The sequence below is a fragment of the Cryphonectria parasitica genome, assembly GCF_011745365.1.
Source record: "Cryphonectria parasitica EP155 unplaced genomic scaffold M406scaffold_9, whole genome shotgun sequence".
Taxonomy (NCBI): Eukaryota; Fungi; Ascomycota; class Sordariomycetes; order Diaporthales; family Cryphonectriaceae; genus Cryphonectria; species Cryphonectria parasitica.
This window is the reverse complement of record NW_024468917.1, coordinates 2070855-2090940: the sequence shown is the minus strand read 5'-3', so window position 1 is coordinate 2090940 and position 20086 is coordinate 2070855. Positions and strand designations below refer to the sequence as shown.

Here is a 20086-nt window from a genome sequence, read left to right as displayed (position 1 = left end):
GCCCTTATGCTATTCGTCAACGAGGACTGACAATACGTGTGGGTATATCAAGCCCTTCATCTGTGATGTTCTGCATTTCAAGGAGACTTTGCTGTTGTTTGTCGCATCTCTGTTGTTTGTTTGTTTGTTTGTTTGTTCTGCATCCGAATTTTTGAACGGTCAGATTGGTCTCAACCAACCACGACACCCAGAGCGAGGCCGCCATCATCAGCGATGGAAACATCAGGCTCATTCAGCAGCTTCTTGGCAACAACCTCGTGGCCGTTGAGAGGAGCCGAGTCCAGGATGCCGCTCTTACGGTCCATCTCGCGCTTGATGCCGTGCCTGACGGCATCCAGCACGGTGTGGACGGTAGCACGGGGCTTGTAGGCAGGCACCGTACCGTCCTGGTACACGCCGGTCTTGACGAGGATGGAGTACCACTCCTCCTTGCTCTTGGCGTCCATGGCATTCGTGCCGCGGACGTCGCTCTCGGGCGTGTCGCCGACAAAGTACACGGTGCGCGGCGGCTTGCCGTCCACGAGGCCGTGCTGGTTTGCGCGCCACTGCTGCAGCAGGCGCGTGGCAAACTCAAAGGTGCTGACCTGAGGCTTGCCGAAGGCGTGCGTCTTGAGCTTCTTGCCGCCCGTGATGCTCTCGAAGGTGTGCTCGACGATGGACCGCAGCGCACCCATGCCGAGGCGGGGGTACTCATGGCTGGCGGACCAGATGATGTCGTTGTGGCTGAAGTAGATGGGCGGGTACTCCTCGAACGTCTCGGAGCGGGTCTCGAGACGGCCGCCCTTGGAGCAGGCGATATCTAGGATGATCTGGAGGTCTGAGGCCCAGTCGCGCGAGTCGGCGAACACGAAGATGGCCTCGATGACAATGTCTGACATGGCACCGCGCTCCAGCAGGTTGCGCGAGTTGGCGAGGTCGACCGCTGACATCTTGCGGAACGGCGCGGTGTGGTGGTTCGCCTTGAGGATGTCGCCTGGTGTGATGACATCCCGGAAGCCGTAGGCCTCGGCGACCTCACGGCATTTCTCGCCTTCACCACCGACAACAAGCACCGTGCGGTATTTGTTGGCCATCTCCCGCATGGGGGTGTGACCGCAGATGAACTGGCCAGGGCTGACCTCAAGTTCTAGCTGTTTGGAGAGGTCGCGGCAGCGCTCCTCTTCTGACTTGCCACCACCATTGGTCAGGAAAATGTAAGGTCTGTACAACAAGAAGAACAAGACGTCAGCAATTGCCTTTTACTTTTCACATATATATATATATATGCATAATATCTATGTAACTTGACTTGAAAGGAGACGACAGTAAACATAAACTTACACTCTAACGCCATACTCGTTTTCGCCATTGAGCTCCTTCATGGCCTCAATGGCCTCCGGGATGGGCGAGCCACCGCGGATCAGCACACCGTCAATGTCGAAGGCAAAGGCAAAGTCGTCGGCCACGGCAGGGTCGAGACTTGGTGTTGTTGGCCCGGTGAGCGGCGTGGACGAGCTCGCAGGGGTCGCATCGCCAGACACAGTGAGGGACGGCGCCTCGTTGCTATCGGAATCTGGTGAGGTTCCCTCTTCGAGGTCTGCAAGCTCCTTGATGTCCTTGTCAACCTGGTTCCGGGCAACACTGAAGCCTTCAGCAAAGCTGGACGCAGACTGTGTCCTTAGAGGGGCACCGGGTCTCTGAAGGTGTTGGGCCATGTTTGCAGAGAGATGTGGGAGAGTCTGGGGGAAAAGATGGGGAACACGGGGAAGATCAAGGCGAAGGAGACAAGTCGTGGTATGGAAAGGAAAATGAAAGCATGAGGGGATTGAAGGGCCTCACCAAGCCGAGTTGGAAAAGAAAAGATGGGACCTTTCCGGATACTTATACAGTCGAGAACTCGCAAGTGCTGGGAAGACAGACGGGGAGGACGTTGTCTTTGAGGATCGCTCAACCCAGCTCTGGCTTCAAAAGAGACCAAAAAAAGGACAAAGTTGTACACTGTACACTCAGTGTAAATTTGTGGGACTGTAGATATGACGGACAAGTAAACCAAGAGCCCATGTACCTACCCACCCTGTTGGATGTAGTAGATACTACGGTACAGAACACAAGGAAACTATTGCCCACACTGCCTCATTAGTAAAAAGATACGTATCCAAAAGCGAGTTTGACGGGTCTGAACCCAGTCGCCAACATCATGATGCCATCCATGGTTAAAACTAGGTATATTGTCCTATGACGAGGTACCATCCTTGCGGGATATAATCAGGTCCCCCCCCCCCCCACAGTACTTCGCCTCAGCCTCTCGGCGGCTCTGACATGAATAAGAAAAAAAAGACCCCTCAAACATGATAGGGAATGGTAAAAAAGATAAGCTCTGCACGTAAGCCAGGCTTCGAGAAAGCCCGACTGACCAGGTAGACCATGGGTTGATTGTGCCCATATCTTGCACGGTTTTATGCGAGACAAGTTTGATTATTTTGGGTTTAGTGCGGCTGAAGAGATTTTCATGAACCTAGTACAACCTGGGTGCCAAGATGTGAAGGCACCAACTAGAAAAGGCTCGATTCATTCGTTTCCGTGCAGAACTTGTCGCCATTCATTTGCCTGGGCGTGGAATCAGAGCAGTCCAGGCGCTGATCGAATTGCCTGAAAACGTGATGATCATAGATCCAGGTGAGGTGGCGAGAGAAAAGCCAAGGGAAAAGAAATAGAGGGAAAGAAAAAAGAAAAAAATTAAAGAACGAAGAAAAAGACTATCTCCTACGGCTCTTTGCAACGGTTCTATGGTGAGTTTTCGTTGATGTTCGCGAAAACTACCGAACCCTACCACACAATCCAGGAATGCTCAACAAGGTGCGTCTCTGAACGGTTTGACGTCTTGCGCTCATTGGACTAGTAGATAGTGATCGTGCCGGTGCGATTGGCTGCCAGAGGAAATCTCACATGCTCTATGACGACTGACCGTATTTTCACCTGCACCACCCACCATCACACGCATCCTCTTGCGAATGCTCGTATGACAGGTCGTGTCTGTGCTCCAAGAAGACTTCCTTGAAAGTGCGAGAATTTGAATGTGCATGCATACACAGGCATATGCAGGGAGGATCATTTTGGGAAGTACTGGCAACAGTCGACACAAAAGTATGCCAGACAGATGACGTCAGTGCGGATCTAGACGGTGGATGGATAGAGAACGCCAGTATCCACATCGGCAAGTGGATGGCCCATGAACCACGCTCGACCCGTTGCCGGGCAGGCCGTGTTTTCCAGCGATCAACCCCGTTCTAGGCCTCCTTGACGGTTAATTCTTTGAGCGGCACGCTTTGCAAGGCAGGGCCGTCGGATCTTGTCTCGGCAATTTTGGTCTTCCTTCGGATTCGGGGCCTGCGGTATCGACTCTTTGTCATTCCCCGCGTACACGAGTAAGACTTTGGAGATCCGATCAGAAAAAAGAACCATGACAACAGACGCAGTGGACCTGCAGTTGTGACACAGCCTGTTGAGATTGCATGTGAATATGCAGGTGTCCGAACATGGTAGGCAGAAGGAGTCAGAGATGTTGCATGCTGGCGAACAAGAAAACGCCCATGTCCATGGTAGCCTCTTGACCGCTGCTGACCTGTAATCCGCCGGCTGCAAGTTGCATTGATCCGCTTGGCTTCTGCATAGTGCTGACATGCTCTGCCCGCGCCCACTCGAGGATCATCAATGTCGCAATATAGTCAGTGCACGCTTTGTTGTGGGAGGGAGGTAAGTGCACGGCAGGTGTCTGGAAACTCAAGGCGATGATGACCATGGAAACTTTTCGCTGGAGTTCCCGAATGGCCGGCGCTCTGAAGGCCCTAATTCAAAGCGTGCCTGACTGAGCCGTCTAGAAACAAAAAGGTTGTGAGCTGCTCTCTTCGGGATTTCGAAACGTGTGCAAATAGACAGCCAGGTTAACTGTACTGTACAGTTGGTATCACTGTCTCCCTTGGTGACCCCATTTCCCCATGGGCCTTGATGCAGTCAAGTTCCGTGTAGACCCGCATGGTGACGACATCCCCATAATTCACGGGCAAATACGTAGCCAATGGCCGGAACACCAATGGTCCACGAGGACCCGTACCGCCTGAAGATCCGTGCGAAGATAAAGGCCGTTCCTTGCCGTCCAATCCACACGAGTGCGCTGTTGGCAAACAATTGAGTTTGTCCGGTTGATCGCATTGGCACTCAGGTTGGTTTGACTTTGCAGCAAGAGAATGCGCCCAGGGTCCAGGGGTCCTGATAGACGGATCAGCGTCGGAAATTTCGCCAAGATGGGTGATATCGGCGTAGTCAACTTCGTACGGATTGCTGCATGTACATGGTACACAATAGAGGAGGGGTGGACCGAGGGTGCGCGAGGAGTTATCACGTCTTCCAACCTGTGACACACCACCCCCTGGCAATGGCGCGAGTCAAGGCCTCGATTTCCAGGTTTCCTCCTGGACCCACCTCTCCTCTGCGATATGTAACAGCCTCTTGATGATCTCCTGGGGACTTTTGGGGGAAATGTCCACCTCCACTTCGCTGGTGGATCCGTCCTTCCGGGGGAAATAGGTGTGGAAGTGGTTCGGCCCACGGGGTTTCACTGATTATCGGCGCCAGGACCACGACGGTTGTCGGGTGTGCGAGGATGACTCTGCCCTTCGTTGAGCTTCCCAGCGCCGTGGCGGCCCCCCTCGGTCTCACTGATTGAAGGTGAGACTTCCCCAGATGCATGTCGCCTTGAACCCGGCTGCGTCGGCCGCACGTCGGCGCTGATCTCGCTCCACCAGTGCCTCCTCGATGCTCATCCCAACGGGAAACCTGCGTGGTACCTTCCTATTCACACGTAACCAGCCATTCCGGCCAGTGGTTACATCTGCCTGCCCTGACCCGACGGGCGCTGGGCTGCTGCTGCTGCTGCTGCTGCTGCCGCCGCCGCCGATGACAATGGTACCCCACCACTCGCGAGTAGCAGATGCATGGTTTGAATAGATCATGTAGTGTTCGGCTGAGTTGAGCACATCCCGAACGTGGGAGATAGAACCACGAGCTGTGCGGTAGACGTGGACATGCTTGAGGTCCTCCAGAGTCACATTTCCGCCGTTTGTGTGTGAGACATTGTCTCGGTGCGGGCCTGGGGACCGGTCATCCTCGTTGTATTGCTGTGCAAAAGCTCCTTGGCGGAGTGCCCGCGACCGAGCCAGAGGGCTTCCGTGAGGGGCGCATTGGAGAACGCTTGTGATGTCGAATTTATTGTCCGTGTCGACCACGACAACTGCTTTGTTGTGAGGAGGGGTAATGAGGGTGGCCACCAATAAATATATCAGAGGCAGCTGCCTCCCAGTCAGGGCCAACCGAGCGGACCGAGTCACCCTATGATGACGAGTCACGAGCTTGTCAAGATCCTGGATAGGGTAGGTCTTGACCTTGGCCACCAATGGAGCAGATAAGGCGTGACTGTTGCTTGTCGGAGCAAGATCGGCTGGGAGAGGACGGGGTGACGTTGAATTGAGGCTCGTGCGGAGCGCTCTCAGAATCTGAGACTAGACGATCAGCATACTAAAAAAAAAAACTCGTGCTCTCCTGAGAAGAGTGCCAATGGCTGTTCGTGTAGTGACGGCAGCACAAAAGTTGGGGATTGGAGTTTGAGGAGCAGGGGCTGACGACTACCACTCCTTATCGCCGATAAGCCATGACAGCTTTTTGAGGCCTTCGTGGGGGATGCTTGGGTACGCATGATGCTCCGAACATCTGCAGCAGGCCAACCATCAAAAAGCATCCTGAATTAAGCCACCAGCAAAGGCAAATCGTATGCAATAACGTACCTCATCAAGATTCGTCTCCTCGACTTGACTGAGCATTCGTCGACCCGTCGTAGCCTCAGCCATCTTGGTTTGACTTTGGCCTCTGAAAAATGACGCCGCCGTGTCACACCTTTCCAGCTTCTCAGTTGCCGCTGGAGATTCAGATCAACCTCGATGGAAAGAAGCGCAAGACCGAAAAGGGTAAAGATATCGACCTCAGGGCTTGCGAGCTGTTGAGTCTGCTGCAGTACAGCTGTCAGGTTGACCACCCCAACCAGCGAGACAGCCGCGTACGGTGCTACCCAGTTGAAAGATGGTTCAGGAGGTGAGACTTGCCGCCCAGACTTTCAATGCAGAGAAGCTTGATGTGGTTGTGATGATCAGTGTAGTCCCTCAAAGGGAGAGATGAAATGTTGAGACGGGAAAATCTGGCTGACTGGTCATGCTCAGATGTAATGACAAAAAGGGCACTTTTATGGTCGAGACAACGGCCTGGGAAAGCCAGGAAACCCCCACCGCCACACCGACAGACGCTCAAGCTAAGCACAGAACCACAACCCACTGGCATGATGGCAACAAGACCGATTATTTCCCTTCAGACTGAACATCGCCAAATGACGGGTTTTAATGTTTGTGGTTCCCCTTGTGTGCAAGGGACTCTTGCCCCCAACGAACGCGTTTGCTCTCAAGAGAAGCAGCAATGAACACGAGATACCTATGCAGAGTCGAGGCCGCCTGATCCTTGAGTCTGATCATTTGGCCTGGAGGTTAGCGATTTCAAATCCAGAGGCATCTGCGAAAATGTATGATCTGGACTAGGCACATGCTGGGTTGAGGGGGGGCACAGCAACCAGGAGGACGTCAAGCAGGAAGAGTCTATCATGTCTTTGATCTATACAAAGAAGACACAGCCAAACCCGGCTCCAAAGACACTACTATCTCCGACTCATCTTCCTCAAGCGAGTCATCACCGCGACCTGACGATCGCTCCAAGACTGGATGTCGTCGAATGCGTCAAGTATCATTTGTTAGGCAATGAAATATGGAAGCCAAGACCTGTGACTGCCATTTGAGGGGCGGGAAATACTGAAGGGAACCTAGAGGAGGTTCAACTCATTGCCGCAGCGCGATAGCATCATGGTGTCTCAACACTGGCGCTGACAAGATGGAGCAGCCGGCAGAACAAGATTGCTCCCCCTGCTCATACTCGCGGGGATCAGGGAATAAATAGACCGGTGAAAATGCATTATCACACCCTCAAAGCTCTTCATAAATGAACCAATGTCATTGTCTGCCTCGTCTATGCGTATCGAAACACCCGCCCGGGTACCCAGATTCTATGCATCGTACTCGACATCCTGGCCCTTCGCCCCAATGTACACAAAGGCCTGTGAGCCACGCATTCCCCCTTCCGCCCATTCCCAACGTATTCCCTCATTTTCTTCAACCCTGTCGGGATGCGCGCTCGTCCTCGAGATTCTTGTAGTAGTTGTCGCGGGCGTGCGTGCGTGGCATGTGGAAGCCGTACCTGTGTATCAATTGTTAGATCTTGCCGCCGTATTGAGAGTTCCGCATTTCGCTCGCCCGATTCGAGAATATCGTACCAGAAAACGTTGCCCATAGCAAAGCCAAGTCCTGTGCCAGCAATCAGCTCAAGTTCGTCATAGCCCGCATTTACCAGCTCACCAGGCAAGCAGCGCAGCTCCTGAAAGTGGCTCTTTGACAGCGAACGAAGAGGTTACATACCCAGCGCAATACCGAGATCAGTGATGAGGCCCCGACGGAGCATCTGCAGCCGGAAAAGAACAAGGTCAGCTCATCTGCACTCCTTCACGTCATTCTTTGGACGCCCCCTCTCCCGAGAGCAATTGGGCATCTCCCGGGCCAGCCGGCAAGGTGAAACGTACGCCAACAATCGGTTGAACTGCCATGATGTCTGATTTTAGGAGTTTTGAGAGGTCGGGAGTGGAGATTTCGTGGCCGGCGAGAGCTTCACAAGATCGTTGTCGTCAAAAGAAAATGACCTGATGTTTCCTTTCGGCGGAGCTTGGCCTGCCCAGGCAAGAACGAATCACGTGGTGCGGAAAGATGGATTATGTCAGCAGCGTTGCCGGCCCAGCCCGGCCAGGATGGGGGAGCTCCAGAACTTTTTGATGCCTTCATGGGTCGAATGACAGCTCCAGCTTGGTTTTGCGAGGCTCACCAGTGTCAAGCCTACACTCAAAATGAGCCTACACCTTCCATCAAGGAGGGTTCTTGGGAACGGTACGAGCATGCATAATACCATATGCACACACACTATCTGGGACCAAATCATGAACTGACCGTACTCAGCTCCGACGATCCTCAAAACCCTCCGCCCAACGATCCTCACACCCAGCGCCGCCTCGTCGATCCCGCGCAGTTTCGTGCTCATCCCCTCTCAGGCCCGTCATGCCACCAATAGACATAGCAAGCGCATCACCCACGCTGCCCGCGGCCTCATCAACCGGCAAAAGCCCTCCGACCTGCACAAATCCGCCCTGGGCGACCTGACCAAGTCTGAAGACCGCCAAGAGGTCGAGCAGAACCTGCGCGGGCGCATGACCCAGACGCGTCTCGAGTCGCAGTCCATCTTCGACGAGGACCTCAAGAACATTCCTGCGGATGGCGAAGCCGGCGTGGAGGAGGGATTGGATGAGCAGCAGGAAGGTACCAAGCCCAAGACCCGCGAGTCCGACATGGGCGCGTCGCTGTTGGTCGACCACGTGCGGCATGCGGTGGATCCTGACCCCCGGAGCAGGCGGAGGTGGGAGCGCAAGATGGTGATAAGACACGTCACCCGTGCGCTGGACGTCAAGGGGAAGGAGACGCGCGAGGAGAGGTTGAAGAGAACGGAGAGGGAGGCGCTGTCCAAGAGTCCTTGGTTGGCGACCAGCTACAAGAAGCTGATGCACCTGGCTAGGCAAATCAGTGGCAAGACGCTAGAGGAGGCGAGAACACAGATGAAGTTCTCCAAGAAGAAGTTCGCCAAGGAGGTTCTGTATGAGTTGGAGCTGGCGAGGGACAAGGCTGTCGTGGAAAGGGGTATGGGCCTTGGCAAGGTCAGCGGGGAATTCGTGCCTGGTGAGACAGAGAAGAAGACTGTGAGGGATGAAAGGCATGGCAAGTGGGTGGACATTGTTGACCCAACGAGGATGTATGTCCACGAAGCATGGGTGAATCGCGGCCCGTGGAGAGGCAAGAGGCCGAACTACAGGGCCAGAGGCCGAACGGATATCATCAAAATGCCACAAGCTAGTAGGTCTCGTCTGCCCTCGTTGATGGTCCACGACTGACCATTTTCTACAGGTATCACGATCCGCCTCAAGGAGGAGAAGTCACGACTTCGGGAGTACGAGGAGAAGAAGGCGAAGGAGTACCGTCAAGGACCCTGGGTCCACCTGCCTAACAGACCTGTCTATGCACAGCGACCGTTTTACTCCTGGTAGGAGCTGGGTGTAGCTGTTGGACAGAGGCTTGGATCGTAGGGTTCTTGCTCACAAGGGGGTGTCCTTCCAATTTTGTGCCTGAGGCTGCTACAAATTTATGTATAAATTAAATGAGCCACATGGTGCCAATTTTCAGTGTATCTGAAAACTCTACGTTCTATTGGCAGTGCCACATGGTGATATCGGACCCCTTCAGCATATCTCAAAACGCTCCGTTTCATCAGCAGTAAGCCGGGTGCACCGGATCAGCAACCACCTCTTGCGCACGGCACGGCTCCTCTGCCCAAGCCGGTTTTCATCCACGAGGTAGTCTGTATCAATGGCACTCCCTCGCTCACAAGCCATCAGTACAGTCAGGAGCCCTACAGTGGGCCCTTCTCTAGAGAGGGTCTAGTCGGGGCAAGGCTCAGATTTCAACTCTGGGCCTCTGGCGAAACGCCTGTGCTTCAGTCTTGAGTGAAATTCTTGTGTCCAGCCTTGAATGTCGATATACACTTACCGTTTGTGGGGTGGCCCAGGAGAACCCAGGCGCGTGTGAATTCATCGCATTTATTACACGAACATGGCTTAACATCGTATACATGCTAATTGCATTCCTACTCAGTTGCTACTACCTACTTTAGTACTCAAAGTTATGTTCGGACGGAACATCTGCTCTGAATTGACTTGGCATCTTACCTAGACATCGTCATTAATCAATCTCCGTTTCATAACCGTTCTCATTCCGTTTACTCTCGGTGATAATCATCGTACTCGTGATGCCGTGCATGGTCGGGACCGAAGTATGGTCGGGACCGAAGCGTGCCCGGAGGAGGGACACTAGATATGCCGGTATTTGTCGTACATATACCGGTCCACGCTTCAAGGAGACTTACAACACTTTCAGTCTTGAATAAATACTCCCTCACCCATCTATCAGGTCAACTCAGGTCTTCCACCAGTTCATCCATGCTCTCATCATTCGCCCACAGCTGCTATTGGGTGTTGTTTCATCAGTTCGCACCTGCAATCTACAAGCAAACCCGACAGCAGCATTTACGATGGAGCAACTTCAAGTGAGAGATTCTTGTCTTGATTTCATTAAGTGGTGTGGCCTCAATCGTCTGGTTCCCAACCTCATTATTTGCACAGATATTTTGTTTTCGCTGCCCCGCCTGCATCACACACACTGTCGATGTCTACAGCTGCCACCTGCTGCATCATCCGAGGCCCAGGGCAGCATCATCACTCACGGCGACTTGGGGTTTTTGATCAAGGTGATCAAGCTTCATTACCAGCTCCTACATTGCTACGCCTTCGCCCCCCCCCCCCCCCAAAAAAAAAACAATGTTGATGGTATCGACCTGTCACAGTCATTCTACCTTCATCATCTTGAGGCTTCAACCTTTTGATGGCCCTTCTTATTCTCCTTCATCACATACTCTACTTTCAACAATCACTTCATCATGTCATTGCCCACGGATCCGGAAGAATCACTGTTCCGGTAGCCTCGCCAGCAGCCATACGTCGCTGATTCATCCTCCCTCATCCCTCTTCGGTCTCTGATCAGGACCTTCACCTCCGGTCACATCACACAAAACAGACTGGTTTTGATCAGGCAGTAATCTTCTTCGCTGCTGCCTGATCAGTCCGCTTTCTTTCTCCAAGTTAATTTCTCCTCAGGCGTACTATTGCTGTACTATTGCTTACTTGCAGGCATTAGTTGCTTCTGCTGCACCTATCATAAGCTTGTTGTCGAGTGACAGCGTGCCACGCGACTACAGTACTCTCAAAAGGAGCACTTTAATGCTGGTTTTCAGCATACTGGTCGGGCGAATGGCTTGATGCAATTCCCACTTCAAGATAAGGCGTCAGTTTGCCTTGTTACCTTTATTTGGGGGCCGAACTCAAAGGCTTTGTTCCATCTACCTGGCAACCCAGCCACCCTAAACCACCCGGTGACCGGGAGGGGGGCTGCACACATGAAAGGGGGGGGGGTTTGGGCCGAGTGGCAGTGCACAAGCCTCTTGTGCATGGTGGACGGTGGTTGAAGATGAATCTGGAGTGATCATGATTCCACTCAGTTGGCTTTAGGTCTGCAACTGGAGGAAGAAGAACACTTCCATGGCCAGATTTATTTTCATATCAACTTACAAGCATCGCTTGGTATGATGATTCATGGCGAAATTCCAGGTGCACAGCTCTGGACAGAAACTTTATATTGTCTATACTCGACCTGTCAATCCCAGGGCCTCAATTCTCAGGTCATCATCACTGATGACCTTTCAATGTCAACGCTGTTCAGGCTAAGGCCAGGGGACCGGATGGGAAAAGTGTGCAACTATCTCGAGGAAGAGCATACCAGAATGTTCTCCTCGAGCTGAGCTCCAGTGGAGCAGATGAAGCTGATATTCATTCGTGGGCCAATGTGAAAACCTTTGGCGGCCCTTACGCTTTTAGCATCTCATTTGCCAGATCCATATTTGGGACAACAGCTATTATCCTCGGACAATTTACAGTTTGAACGCGGACGCGATGGACCTCAACACGCAAAGGCTACATGCCTAACGTGAAAATGGCACCCATTCAACCGAACCTCTTCCTCCCTAGTTGCGACGGGTACTTTCCCAGCAGAAGGCAGATCAATGTCACAACGAAGCAAATTATATTACAACCGATCTTGGTTATTCCATTAGGTAATATCACTACGATTCCAGGTAGATGCTATCCTTCGACTATGCTGGTGGACGCACTACTGTGGTTGACTTATGATTGGCTGACTTAGATGGCCCGCACGCCGAGCTGGGGGTCTGGTCTGGTCAACACCTCTCTACAAACATTAGTTGATATCTGAAATATCCGGGCTCTCAGGATGCTGAGGGCACGAAAAAGTTGGGTTGGCTTGAAAAATAGTCACGCGCCATATGTGGTATCCTTGTTGGCACCACAGCAGTCAGTGGAAATGCTACATAATTCTCTCCAACATACTAAATGAATACATATATTGGTCTTGTTTCAACGGATTGTCTCCAAAGAAATTTCGCCACAGAGCCCTTCCTGCTGCGTACACAATTTCGCTGTTTATTCTTTCATGACTCTGAGGGGAGCCCGTGAGCGTAAGGATTCCCACCGAGTCACAGAGTCGTACAACCCACGGCCTTGACACCCTGCAGCGTCACTTTCTTGCTCATCATTTGTCCACGCTGCTACTTTTCACGTAAAGTGCACCAACCTTTCATCATGGGGCTTCCTCTTCACTACTTTTCTTCCTCGGCTATAGGCCATGAATCCACCCAAGGAAGCAGTGGGTGCGTCTTGTTTTCTTTGCTTCAAGCTCAAGATGGATTTTCTAATCATTAACATCGAGGTCCCTTTCAAGCAACTATGATGCAGCAGGCTCCGAACCGGTCTATGATGCTTCTGCCCAGCAACACCATCAGCAGCAAGAGGACCTGAACCTCCGTCAAGTTGGTTCATGGGTTACAGCTACCCACGACATGGCTTTTGCCGGCATGGAGCAAAACACCAGCGAGTGAGTCCGAGTTGATCCCACCAAATCGGTCATCCGTGTAGTAACTAATAATGTTTGTCTCTCTCTAGGAGTTATGACACTCTCAACGATACTACACCTTTCTACAATAACGCTGGACAGCCATCGTCGCACCCGGGTCACCGACACTATCATCACACACAGCAGCATGGATATCACAGTGTACCTACAGCTGGTTCTTGGGATGGTCGTTCAGGCCCCGTGTCCTACCCTGCCCAGACTATGGCCACGAATGGGTATGTTGTCACGTCTTTCCTTCTTGAAGTGCACGGCTTCATAATGGTTCTGTCCGAACTGACTTTGTGGCCCACCACACCCTAGGTCCTTTGCAGCCTTCGACCCTTCCCAAGACATGGCAGATGTTCACGACCGCGCTATGCAAAACGATCTTGTCCACCAACGCCTAGAGTCCTACCTAGCTGAGCCTTGGGAAGAAGGAAATCGCTCCGTGGCCCTTCCTTACGAGAGCCGGTCCAGCCGGAGCTCACAGAGAGCCCATGACGGGGCGCACAATCTACTAGAAGGACACAATGGCGCGGCCATGCTCACTAAGAGTCAGGTTTCAGGACCATAATCACATCACGTCTCGTTCTGAATAGGTTTCAAAGATGTGGTACGATTTACGAATGTTATGATGAATGAATGCACGAGTGATCGGTCTTGGCTTGGGGCACATAATTTTCGATGGCTTACACCTCTGGTCCCCCCTGTTCTTCTCTTCTCTTCTCCCTCTTCTCTCCCCTCTCTTCTCTCCCCTCTCTTCTCTTCCCTCTCTTCTCTTCCTTCATATTTCAAGCAATTGCATGCTTCAAACTCAAGGCATAATATACTCGATGGAATGAGGAGGTTTCTGTGAGATGAACGTTCAAAAAGGCTGAGGAAGAGACCCAACACTTAGTTAACTGAGAAGCAGCATTTGGGCACGTTTTATTGCTCTTTTACTTTCTTTCTATTTCTTCATTCTCTCTCTTATTCCACATAAGACAAAATGCAATGACTGCCATTTTCTGCTTTCTTCCGTCCAAATCTCCACTCCCGCCCTTGCGGTATCGCTCCTCAGTGATGCAGGACTGAAGTGAGATAGACATCTTACAAGATAATTCTCTTTACAAAGTGGTTAGTCGAGGCATATAGGAATCTGATATCAAAATCTGATATCAAATGACTCGAGTTTGAGTGGAGTGTCGCTTTTGCTTGAACTGCAAAACCACTCGTCAGTTGTTAAAGCAAAACACAGTAAAGGCATTCACCCTTAACCAGCAGTTTCGACCAAAATATACTGATATCTGAAAGACCATTTCCTCCAAATATGAAATAAGCATGGGTTGTTGTAATCAGGCTGCTGTGTTCACATTGCAGTTCAAGATGAAGAGAATGTCCACGTGACCAGTCCCTCCTGAAAGCTCTGAATATAAGCTGTGAAAGTTCATGGACAAGTCTTCTGTTGTCTCTCAAAAATCTTCAGCCTTGAGTCCATCAAGTTTTCGACTTCATACGATATTCTTAAATGGCCAAAACACAATGGGCTTCTTGTTACGTATCAATTCCAGTAGTACGGGTTAATTTGCGAGAAAAGTAAATTCTCTTCCGACAGGTTGGACTTGATATTATGTAGTAAAAATTACAGCCAACAATTCCTCCAGGGCTGATGACTGAGCGGCAGTGAGCATGTAGGCGGGAATCCAGGTGCTCCAATTTCCAGTGGTCATCAAGGTGGGGGGACCAGGCAGCACCACTGGGCTGCAACTCAGTCCTACGACCTCCAGGACGCACGACTCAAAATCAAAAAGTGTCCTCTAGAACAATTTCTCCATCACCAAAAGGACCAACGAGCGAGTTCATTCCAAAGCCCAGCATGGTCGATTTCCGGCAACGCCGCGAGATCTGCGAGGACACCATCGAGCGGTCGCCAGCCATCGTACAGGCGACGCCGGGCGCGACCCTCGACAGCACCTTCATGCCGGCCCAGCTGCCCGCGCTCTCGCCCGAGGCCAGCCCCCAGCTCAAACGCAAGCCCGTGCGCGTCATCGACGCGGACTCCTTTGCCGCGGCGCGGGCCATCTTGGCTAACGACCCGGGCGCCAAGGTCGCCGTGCTCAACCTGGCCAGCGACATCGAGCCCGCCGGCGGGTGGCGCTTCTCCCTCTCCTGCACGCAGGAGGAGGCGCTGTGTTACTCGTCGACGCTGTACCCCACCCTCCGGCACGAGTGGTACCCTTGGCCGAACCTCGGGCCACGGTCCGCCGCGGGCATCTACTCGCCCGGCGTGGTTGTGTTCCGCGACACGCTGGATGCAGGGCTGGTCGAGCTGCCGGAGGACCAGCGCTTCGTGGTGTCCGTCATCACGGTCGCGGCGCCGATGGGCCCGCCTCTCGCCATCGGCCGTGACGGGCGTCTGGCATTTGCTATGGACAGCGTCCTGCGCGACCTGCAGGAGAAAATCAAGCTCGTGTATCGGTGTGCGGCGCACAATGGCCAGACGAGCCTCGTTCTGGGCGCTATGGGGTGCGGGGCATTTCGTTGCCCGCCTGAGGTGGTGGCGAGGGAGATGAGAGAGATATTGGAGGATGATGAGTTTGCAGGGTGGTTTGAGAATGTCGTGTTTGCAGTGTACGCGGTGGGTCGTGGTGGGCAGCGGAATCTGGAGGTTTTCCATGGCGAATTCACTCTCCTGAGCATCTAAAAGTGAAGATCAAATGTGGTTTGACGATATTTCAAACGATTCTATGGGACAAGTGTAACAAGATATCAGTGCCAAACCTCTGGTCATCGGGGAGCTGGGCCGGCATGATATGATACCTCCGTGTTGCACAGGCCGTGAAGATGATCTCTGCAGGGACAAGGGGTATTTCTGCTCCTCAGGAGGGAACGGGATAATATTACGGTTGATATTGGCTGACCATCAAGAAGGTCAGACAGGGACCTCAGGCCTTAGGGCACGAGGAGATATATTATATGATTGGCGTGGAATTGCTCCTTATACGTGCTGGCATGCACCGAGTCTCCTTCACATCTTCGGGCACTATGCTACTGTTCTGCTCATAGAACTAATCATCACTCAAGACTTGCAATCACTTTCCTGTTTATTCATGGGAATGGGCCAATCAGGGCATTGGGCAGTATGAAGGTGCTAGAAATTTTCAATATACTCCGTTCCTGCCACCAGGATATCATAACTATCGCCATCGACCAGCTACCCTCTTCAAGATGAGTAGATAACGATATGTACAGGACAAAAGAAGGCTTCCAAAATTTGTTGAATGAAAAAAAAATAAAAAAAATACGCTTTAAGCAAATAAAAGTAGGAAGCAAACCTCAACGCTCCTCTCGTTCAAGCTCACAACCAGCTGGGTCTCAGACTATCCGAGCTGGTTTGGTTCTCGGTACCATCTCCTCATACGGTCTTGCATTTCGGTCCAGCTCGGACATGTTTGAACCGGCAGTACCAGGCGGCCTTGGGTATTGTGGCGGGTTGGTCGTGTGATATTGTTCCCAGGCCTCATCGCCGATGCGACCGGAACCAGGTAGCGGCTCTGAAATCTTCATGTTGCCTCTGGGCAATGGTGGACTTCGCTTCCTGCTCAGGAACAACACGATACCGACGATAGAGACGGCAGCACAGGCTGAACCAACAACAATTCCAGCCTTGGCGCCGGTGGAAAGATTGGTCACGTTGGAAGACCCCGATGAGGCACCACTGGCCGACGAAGACGAGGCGGCGGCGGCAGCGCCTCCAGATGTCGCCGCACTGGACCCTGTCTTTGTGGCGGCTCCAAAGATTGTCGTCATCCCGCTGGCTGGAGCCTGTGTCGTCTGGGCCTGACAACGGCTCGTTAGCCAAAATTCCTTCAGCTGCCCAATGGATGCGACCTGCTTACCTCAGTTGTGGCTGCAGCGGGTGACGAGCTTCCCGAACTGGTAGTCTGGGCAGCCTCGACCGGTGATGTCTCCGAAGAAGTTGCTGCCGCGCTGTCGGTCACGACCGATGACGAGGTCGGCGCAGCCTCCGTTGTAGCAGCCTCTGTTGTGGCAGCTGCCTCAGAAGAGGTCTCAGCGACTGAAGTCGCCTGGACCTCTGGGGCGCTCGTAGCGGCCAGCACGCTTGCACAGGACGAAGAGGCGAAATTATATGCAGCAGTCGCATCAGCAGCATTGGTGCAGGCGCTGTCGGCGCAATCATGGATACCATAGAGGAAATTGGTGTTTGAGCATAAGCACTCGCTGGTCACAGGAACGCAACCGATAGTCGTGTCCATATTGTCGATACATTGTTGCTGCAGCCCATGTCAGCATATCAGGTCTACGGGCAATAGCAAAGGCCGCTGAAGGTCATGCATTGTGTTGAGAAAGTTCCCAAGAACATGACAGAAAAACAGGCCACAAGCAAATGATGCAAACATACCCCACATGATGCCAGGTCGGAAAAGGCGATCTGGGCGTTGGCCACACCGGCGAGGCCCAATAGCCCTGGCGCAAGCGATCGCAACAACATTGTCGCAGTTGAAGAAGTTGGAGACGGATCCAAAATGACAATATGGGGACAGATTTCCAGCGCTATAAGAGTTGCCCGAGTCGCGTCGAGAAACCTCCCTTCCTAGCGACGTGACGTGGGCGCGAAGATCGAAGTAAGGGATGGTTTGAGGTTCGACGGGGCCGGCCTAGTCCATAACCAGACCAAGTGCTTCCCACCAGAGGAAAAGGCTCGATTGGCGAGAATGTATTTGAGATAACAAGACAAAAGCCGTATTGGGGCCTTCTTCTGCTCGAATCTCCCGGCACGTCAGATCCGCTTCTATGAGCGAGCCGGGCGTGGATCTGTTGACTCGGTGACGCTGCCCTCAAGTCACACAAGTATGCACGGTCGGCGGTCGTAGTAGTGTCGCGGGATGTCTATAGAATAAGACCGACGGGACGGGTAAAACGGCAGAAGGAAGCGGAGGCGGAAGAAGAAAAAGAAAGGTGGTCAAAAGTCCGAAGAAGAGTCGCCAAATTGAGGTCTCAAGATGAAACTGAAACCAAGGTCGCAACGGAAAGAAAAAAGGAAAAATAGAAAAAAGGAAACAGAAAAACAAGTATGTTGGTCTCGAAAAGGTAAGTGAGAGAGAAGAAACTTAGATCAATACTCGTCGTGGAAGAGAAGCAGGAAAGAACTTGGTAGTAAAGGAAAAGGGGGTATTGGTATCGTCAGAAGGACAGAAAGAATGTCAGTAGTATCGCCAATAGAACGGAATAGTCGGCGATGATTTCGAAGAGAAGGGACAACCCAGTGCAATAATGCACAATTATTGGGCCAAAAATGGAAAGGGAAGGTGTGACAAAAGAGTATAGTGAGGGTAAGGAAAAGTCGAGGTTGTCGACAGGAAAGGCGAAGGCGATGGGCAGAGGCAAAGGTGGAGGACTAGATGGATAATGTGATGGACTGCGCCTACCCAATTTAGTAGAGGGGCCCCTGGCTGTAAGTGGATGCAGGGCCTGGAAGGCAGTCGCAATGCGCAGGGGGCTCAGCGGGAAGGAGCCAAGGAGCAAGCTCTGGATACTTGAGAGCAGGGTCCTCAGTGTGGGGAAGGAAGCTTTCTGACGCTCGAGGGGAAATCATGAGGGATGCGCCTGGGTCAAATCAGAAATCAGAGCAGGCAAATCACATCATTCTCTCATACCAAGGACCCCAACGGGAAGATTGAGAGCAGCAGTGTCAACCTTGACGCCATCGCGCCCGTGTCTGGAACATGTATGATAATGTCTCTCAATTTTTTTTTGAATGTCTTTCATTTTGTGTGACCCTCGTAATTTTTTCGTGACGACGTAGTTGACTCTTGAACCCCTCTTTCGATCTGATCTGAAAACTTATGCGAGCCCCTGTAGGTGGCTTTGCTCTTGCACCGACCCAAAAAAGTCAACCGTCAACGCAACTCAGCCCCCGCGGAGGCCCCTGCACCACCTGTAGAGGGCACCAGGGATACTTGCTAACAGCACTCAACGTGAGGAGGGGCCAAGCCCGTCTGATACCTGTCCTGCTCGTCTTCTGCCTCTGCCAGTATCAAATTGATAGGCGCTATATCACTCCAACAGTAGTGCAGCGGGGACTAACCAAAGAACAACACATTAAGGTGAAATCATGCTTCGTGAGGCCATGGGAAGGATGGTTACTGGGATCTGGCACAGTTCACGGCGGCACACGGGGCCGATCCACCACCCGTATTTAGAACCTACTTGTACTTTACTCACGCACTGAAGACTATGACCTGTAGCAGCACGACCGCCAGCTCGCCTGCGTACCTGGATCTGAAGGAACGGGAAAATAAACCCCAGCCGTCCGACCTTCACTATAGTAGAATCGCCTTCCGTGACCACACATGCCTGAATCGGGAAGGCTATTAAGATCCTATCGATCCTATCCCATCAGCACCGGTCCAGACGCAGAATGACGATGCATGCTTTGAACATCACCAATGTGACCCCCGAGGTCTAATATTCTCTCGAGCCACCACAGTATCTTCTCAAAAGTGCCGGGCCGGGAGGAGGGGGGGGTTTTTTTGGGGGGAGGGGGGGGGGCATTCCTCGTGCTTTACCAGAACAGGCCTCTGTTTCAGATACAGGGCCCCTCATCCCTCCGTCAATCACACCAAGAGATGGGATTCTAGGTAAATTTTGTTGTTCTTTCTTTCTTTTCTCTTTTTCCCTCATCTGTTTCGAACCTTCTAAAAATACTCTTACGTGCGCTGTTATGATTGACACACGGCAATTTTGTTTAATCTCTCAGAATTACATTTCAGAGATGTTGTCTTGCTTCTACTTTGTAGTCGTGAGGCCTCACCCGGGAGGGCCTTCGAAACGGTCCCACGATACACAGCAGATCATCATTTGGGCGCCCCCAGTTTCATTCACTCAGCGTGCGGTCCGGACAGGGCTAAATTTCTAGCTGACACAATCGCATTCAGAGAGAGAAAGAGCGCTGTCCGCAACGGGCCGAACCCTCTAGCGGCGCATGGGAGCGCCTCTGTCTTTTCCCACTCACCATCGTCTGGAGTTGATGACCTCGACAACCCCAAACCTAGACGTTTGGACAAGGCTTCGGCTATGCTTTGCCCACCGCCTTCATCCGCTGTCGATCGCGCTGGGCATGAACTGGCCAGCGGACATTGCAGTCTCCCCGTCAATGCCCGGATTTATACCCGCGACGTGATCCCTGCCTCTGTAATTTTTCCTTATCTCTTTTCCTTTTTCCTTTCTGCTTTTCGAATTGTATTGCTCGGCATGTCGTACATGGGCAACATACCTCTCCCCTTCTAGAG

General features: G+C 52.3%; 8 protein-coding genes across 8 annotated transcripts; 4 read left to right on the top strand and 4 right to left on the bottom strand.

Moving 5' to 3' along the window:
• Positions 1 to 397: 397 nt before the first annotated feature.
• Positions 398 to 1798, bottom strand: M406DRAFT_358442 (HAD-superfamily hydrolase; the record flags this gene model as incomplete). Its single annotated transcript, XM_040923895.1, has 2 exons — positions 1321 to 1798; positions 398 to 1200 (listed from the first exon to the last, which is right to left on the bottom strand). Coding segments are annotated over exons 1-2 (1176 nt in total), but the record flags the coding sequence as incomplete, so codon positions are not given.
• A 2893-nt stretch (positions 1799 to 4691) lies between these two features.
• Positions 4692 to 5879, bottom strand: M406DRAFT_343133 (uncharacterized protein; the record flags this gene model as incomplete). Its single annotated transcript, XM_040921842.1, has 2 exons — positions 4692 to 5473; positions 5786 to 5879. 2 exons carry the CDS (start codon positions 5877 to 5879, stop codon positions 4692 to 4694), a joined length of 876 nt encoding a protein of 291 aa, XP_040771977.1.
• Positions 5880 to 5905: 26 nt separating this feature from the next.
• M406DRAFT_268105 (uncharacterized protein) lies at positions 5906 to 6399 on the top strand (the record flags this gene model as incomplete). The annotated part of the gene is made up of 2 exons (XM_040917912.1): positions 5906 to 6120; positions 6246 to 6399. The coding sequence occupies 2 exons, from the start codon at positions 5906 to 5908 to the stop codon at positions 6397 to 6399; spliced, it is 369 nt and encodes a 122-aa protein (XP_040771976.1).
• A 664-nt stretch (positions 6400 to 7063) lies between these two features.
• On the bottom strand, positions 7064 to 7806 carry M406DRAFT_358440 (cytochrome-c oxidase, subunit VIIa). Its single transcript, XM_040923894.1, has 4 exons — positions 7703 to 7806; positions 7542 to 7584; positions 7400 to 7430; positions 7064 to 7323 (listed from the first exon to the last, which is right to left on the bottom strand). Exons 1-4 carry the CDS (start codon positions 7724 to 7726, stop codon positions 7239 to 7241), a joined length of 183 nt encoding a protein of 60 aa, XP_040771975.1. The 5' UTR covers positions 7727 to 7806; the 3' UTR covers positions 7064 to 7238.
• A 973-nt stretch (positions 7807 to 8779) lies between these two features.
• On the top strand, positions 8780 to 9409 carry M406DRAFT_358434 (uncharacterized protein; the record flags this gene model as incomplete). The annotated part of the gene is made up of 2 exons (XM_040923893.1): positions 8780 to 9074; positions 9126 to 9409. The coding sequence occupies 2 exons, from the start codon at positions 8780 to 8782 to the stop codon at positions 9263 to 9265; spliced, it is 435 nt and encodes a 144-aa protein (XP_040771974.1). The 3' UTR covers positions 9266 to 9409.
• Positions 9410 to 12484: 3075 nt separating this feature from the next.
• Positions 12485 to 13368, top strand: M406DRAFT_73447 (uncharacterized protein; the record flags this gene model as incomplete). The annotated part of the gene is made up of 4 exons (XM_040925623.1): positions 12485 to 12552; positions 12612 to 12776; positions 12845 to 13030; positions 13116 to 13368. 4 exons carry the CDS (start codon positions 12485 to 12487, stop codon positions 13366 to 13368), a joined length of 672 nt encoding a protein of 223 aa, XP_040771973.1.
• A 1281-nt stretch (positions 13369 to 14649) lies between these two features.
• Positions 14650 to 15477, top strand: M406DRAFT_268203 (uncharacterized protein; the record flags this gene model as incomplete). The annotated part of the gene is made up of 1 exon (XM_040917920.1): positions 14650 to 15477. The coding sequence occupies one exon, from the start codon at positions 14650 to 14652 to the stop codon at positions 15475 to 15477; it is 828 nt and encodes a 275-aa protein (XP_040771972.1).
• Positions 15478 to 15904: 427 nt separating this feature from the next.
• M406DRAFT_353653 (uncharacterized protein) lies at positions 15905 to 17286 on the bottom strand (the record flags this gene model as incomplete). The annotated part of the gene is made up of 3 exons (XM_040922779.1): positions 15905 to 16613; positions 16673 to 17068; positions 17197 to 17286. 3 exons carry the CDS (start codon positions 17284 to 17286, stop codon positions 16149 to 16151), a joined length of 951 nt encoding a protein of 316 aa, XP_040771971.1. The 3' UTR covers positions 15905 to 16148.
• Positions 17287 to 20086: the final 2800 nt, after the last annotated feature.

Excerpts from the sequence above, each read along its gene's own strand:
- M406DRAFT_358440 (XM_040923894.1), bottom strand. The coding sequence starts at position 7,726 with ATGGCAGTTCAACCGATTGTTGGC. Across the intron at positions 7,431-7,541 it reads TGATCTCGGTATTGCGCTGG|GACTTGGCTTTGCTATGGGC; the intron begins GTATGTAACCTC and ends TTGCTGGCACAG. Across the intron at positions 7,324-7,399 it reads GCTATGGGCAACGTTTTCTG|GTACGGCTTCCACATGCCAC; the intron begins GTACGATATTCT and ends ATTGATACACAG.